General features: G+C 28.3%; 1 protein-coding gene across 1 annotated transcript; it reads left to right on the forward strand.

Moving 5' to 3' along the window:
• The first annotated feature begins 336 nt into the window (after positions 1-336).
• LOC119670617 (leucine-rich repeat extensin-like protein 1) lies at positions 337-4,247 on the forward strand. The gene is made up of 3 exons (XM_038080949.1): positions 337-523; positions 720-832; positions 3,426-4,247. Exons 1-3 carry the CDS (start codon positions 421-423, stop codon positions 4,014-4,016), a joined length of 807 nt encoding a protein of 268 aa, XP_037936877.1. The 5' UTR covers positions 337-420; the 3' UTR covers positions 4,017-4,247.
• The last annotated feature ends 1,035 nt before the right edge of the window (positions 4,248-5,282 follow it).

The raw sequence follows: 5,282 nt of genomic DNA on the forward strand, positions 1-5,282 counted from the left end.
GCATACCTTAAATCCTTTATAGTTGTAATAATTAACTTTTAAAATTTCACAGATACAAATGGTGTTTTGAGTACGTAATTTTTAACATTCGATTTGTAAGCAAAATCATATGATATCCTTGATTTGGGGCAGTATGAACACTTTCCAAATTAACTTAATTTCATTTTAACGAAATTAAGGAAATTTGAGTTATTTCTCAGTAACTGTAAACACGTATAAAGTTTTTTTTTTTATTTAACTTAGTTGCTTTTAAATCAGTAATTTTGACATATATCTTTAGTAAAATTTTATATATAAAATCTATATATATTTTATATATAATATAAGCATATTTTTTATAAACGAATATTAACGCGTTTATATTTTGCTATTATTTAAATAGAATAGTGTAGAGATATTGAAAAAAATCTGATACGTGTTATGTTGTCCTCGGCGACGGCACATTTACCAGCGGGTGTCACCGTAACGGAATCTGTGTCTTCTTTCAACTTATTTAATAGACAAGTGAAATATGTATCGAAATGTAAGTTTTTTATGTACCTATACAAAGTACAATATGGAAACTCAAGTCAAAGAAACGAGATAATTTAGATAATAGATAAATGTTGAAAAACATAAACTATAAATTTTTAGTTTCTATTGTCAAGAATTGGGTTTCTAATATTATCAGTATAAACATTTACATTGGTTCTACAATATACTAACTATATACTTTTCAGTTTATAAACTTAATAACCTCGATATAGTTGAAACATTGACTGTGTTTGAATCTGATGCTGATGGTGAATTTCGCGTGGTTTATCATGGAGAAGTGATTTCATTTCCAGATATAGTATGTATGAATATATAGTTGTAAGATTATTTCGTGTTGATAAAATTATTTTTCAAAATTCATAATTATAATATTATGCACTTATTATATATTTCATTATTATGTATTGCTTATTGTTAGATGTTATATATATTACTTTATATATTATATTTTGTGTTATGTTTTATTATAAAAAGAAGTTATCGCTTTATAACCAACTTTGACTTAAGCTTATTGAAGCTTTCGAGACATTTCTTGCATTCATTGGTTAGAATATATTAACGTACAGAACTATTGCAATTATTAAAATAGGAAATGCTTATGTTTCTGTGGCTACTAACTTAAACTCAATATGGTGTGAAGTCTGCAGTCCGTATATATTATTTAAGTTATATAGACTTATAGATTGTCCTATTAAGACAGCTAAGCAAAATCTTGAATTCTTTGGATTAACTTTCAAATATATTTAAATTAGATTAAAACAAAAACATTAATATTAAGTATTGAGATCACAAATATAATGAACACCTCGAATTAATGCATTCAGTCGAAAATCTTGAATAATTCTGATGAGTCTACAAATAGACTAGAATAAAAAGATTATTATTTTTCGAAAATTGGATACCTATATAATCCAAATTGTTTAACCTTTGTATGAGAAATAACATATATTTTTATAATTATGATTAAAGTAAGTTTAGAAGCGGTTCTATACATTAAAATTATTGGAAAATCTTAAAAAAAATAATGGCATAGTAACTAGAACTTACTAAAAACTTACTTAAAATCATATATTTCAAACATACAATTTTTTTTTATATCATAAAGCCTATTTCGGCATCTTAACGTAATATACGCCTTAAAGCAAAGAGCTTTGACAAAATAAGCTATTGGTCATTAAAGGATTAACGTGCGGTTGGCTAGGTTTATTATCTACAACCGTCAATTATATGTTTACAACAAAACTAATACAGTGTAAAAATCCATGAAAACAATGCTTTTTTGACAGGTTAAGTACTAAATTTTGCCTAAAAACTAATTTTTTAAGAAACTTGTATTAATTTATTATAATGTATCTTTTTCTTATACATTATACGTCTCTATCCAACAACCGTAGACCACCTTCCTCACAAAAGTTTAGATTTTTTGATGAAATCTTTAATTTTAGAGTTTAAAGTTAATTTGTATATTATACGTGCATATTGTGTATTGATAATAATCCTTTTGAATAAGCAGACTATTTTTAACGGTATTCATAACAGTCTCTAATTAAAACAAACTCCCTTTTTTTTTGCTTGGCATAGATGATATTCCACTGTGGGCGATATCATCCATGTCAGTTTCTAACAATCTACAAAGCTTTATACATTTTATGGTAAGAAGTTTTAAGTTAAATTTATTTTGTCTAATGGCAATAGTTCTTCTGAAGCACTAATAAGAATATAGCAAAGCAGGTTGGACAAATCGGAGTACAACAGAGTTAGAAAAAAACAAAATTTTTATTTAAAAATTTTACTTTTTTTTATGACAAAACAAATTGAGGTTCATTACCATACTCTGAAAAAAAATATTTTTTAAAATGCATAAATTTGTGAATATTCACACCATTAAACGATTTCGTACATCCCAAATTGGAACCGGTTTTCTTAAAAATTTAACCAAAAAGAAAAATGTAACCATAATAATTGTAATAATTTCCGCACAATATGACCGTTGGTCATAAATATTCAAATTAGAAACTTATTTGAGAGACATTGTCATACACCCGGTCCGAATTGAAACGCAGCATCCACGAATTCTTCAAGCATCAAATGCAATTATTTTTAAAAAATGTAGCATCAATCATCAAACTAACAAAAACGGAGGAAGATGTGTACGATTTTAATGCGACGCTGTTTCAAATTAGTCGAATAAGTTTGAGGAATCACAGGATAAGATATCTACTGTCCCCTCTAAGAAAACTACTACGACATTTTGGTCAAATATAATTTGCATATATTAAGTCACATTTAATTTGCATATAAAAACATTTTGTAGACTAAAACTGTTCTAGTACAATCGGATACTCGTACATCATCCTTTTTGTGCTCCTGTGAACTGTTGCTTTTGTTGCCACTAATTATGCCGCTACAAGTGGCATAAATCTTCAAAATGAGTCCCTTTAGGGTTACTATGCCATACCAAGCGGTTGTGACTGCATCGGACGTTGTTATTGTGCGTTCCGTTGTTACTACTTTTAGTCCTTTTTTTTCTTCTTGATATGTTAATAAATTTGAAATTACATAGTTTGGTCATATGATTCTTTTTGGTTTTCAAAGGATCAGAATATTCAACAAATGTGTTAATGTACTGTTCGAGGTTGACACTAATGGGCCGCATTACAAACTGTTAAACAATTTAATTTTATGCTCATTTACTTTATATATTTTAAGGGTTTAAAAAATGAATCTACATAAGTTATAGAACTGGCATTTAGGGTAAATATATATATATAAAATTATATTGTATTAATAGCATTTTGTAAACAAATTCTTAATTAATACTATTTTATTATAATACTTCTTAATTTTTTAATTTAACCTGTTTTAATTAATATTTCATTTATTTTTTACAGCAATCGGCTGTAAGAGCGGAAAATTTATACCGTTTGCAATGTAATAACAACTATACTTATCAACGCATCTTAAGATATTCAAATGAGCCATCACCTTCACCGCAGTTTGCAGCCCCTTCTCCACATGCACATGCCCTTTTGCAGCCGCAACTAGCATATGCAACACCGCCTCCGGCTATTCGAATACCAGCGCAGACACCAACCATCTTTGTGCCATCATCACCGGCTCTGTATCCACAATCACCGTTTTTATACACATTACCAACACAAACTGCTGTTGCACCGACAATGCTAGCTTCACCATTAACACCAACTACACCGTGTCATATTCAAGGTTCTCGGGGTCCAAGATTAATTTATCCCAACTGCATGGCTCCGTATCAGCACACGTATTCACCTGTTCTAGCGCCATTCATGCCCGCACCAGTGTTTGCAACTACAGCGTATCCGATGCGAAGTTCAAGGCGAAATAATGGGCGCCGTATGGAATCGAATTCCCATGCATATTCCATGATTGTGCCATCGAACATGTATCACATTGACTACCCAGTACCACAGATTCATCCTTCAGTACCGTTACCTTTGCCTTAGGACAACAAATGATTTGCAAGTTTTTTTACAAAACTTTTTGAGTCTTGAAAAATTTTGGTTTGATGAAATTTTTGTAATTTGAATAATGACGAGACAAATTTTTATGTTAAAGTTTTAAAGAATTTCGATACTGATTAAGTCAAGGCATTGAAAATTTAATTCATCGGGACCATCTTTTATATGTGTTTTTTACGGAGGCAACTTAAGGAGGCGAAATTTTAAAATGAGTAAAAGGAAAAATTATTGCGTCAAGAAATTTTGAAAGTCAAATAAACTTTGAAACAAAATTTTTGCAATAAAATTATAAATGAAAAATTATGTGTAAATATTTTTGGCTGTTAATAATTAATAATTATTATTTTTACGTAATAATTATTAATTATGTTAGAAAATATATATAATTTTTATTTTTATAACTATTGTGTTTTTACTTTTATTTTTAAAAGATTCAGAGATAATATTAAATATATTATCTAGTTCCAGTAGAACTGTAATCTGTAGAATTGCAGATATACTTCTTTATATATACTTATTTTGATGATTTTATTGTTTTTTAAAACAACTTCTAGAACGTTAAATTGATCTGCATAAATTTATATTACTATATGAAATCTCAACATCATAGGCTGTAATACACTTACCTATGATCAATATTTTGGGTGGTCATTGTAGAAATGATTATGATTATATGTAGAAAATGATTATAAAATCAAATTTTAACCAAAAAAATGTTTTAGCATGGTATTTATATAACGTTGTTTCTATATAAAGGATCGGAATACATTCTATTGGATTTTTTTATTTAGGATATAAACAAAATGTTAGCTTTGAAATTTTTTGGAAAATTAGTCGATCGAAAACATTCTAAAAAACCATTAAGTGATATATAATTAAAAGTTCTTACTTTGATTGACTTCATATAACGTCACGTCAAATTGATGGCGAATCTTTTCAAATCGATTGTCTGTTCTATGAAAGCTCTGCAAATATAGTTGTGAACTATTAAACCGATTTCTAATTTTTCTTAAATATTTTTGGAGTTTTATAACTAAAATTGTTGGAACGCCCATTATTCTTTTGCTCAACATTAGTACACATAAACTTTACAATGAAACTAGATTAGCTACCAAAAAACTGATGTCAAAGGTTATTAAAGCAAGCATTCTAAATGAAGAATCGTGAGGATATATAGTTCTGATACCAGACATTCCCGTAAATTCCCCAGATCCCAAAAAAATTGATTCAAACAATTTTAGAAAGCATAAT

Source organism: Teleopsis dalmanni, chromosome 1, assembly GCF_002237135.1.
Source record: "Teleopsis dalmanni isolate 2A chromosome 1, ASM223713v2, whole genome shotgun sequence".
NCBI lineage: Eukaryota > Metazoa > Arthropoda > Insecta > Diptera > Diopsidae > Teleopsis > Teleopsis dalmanni.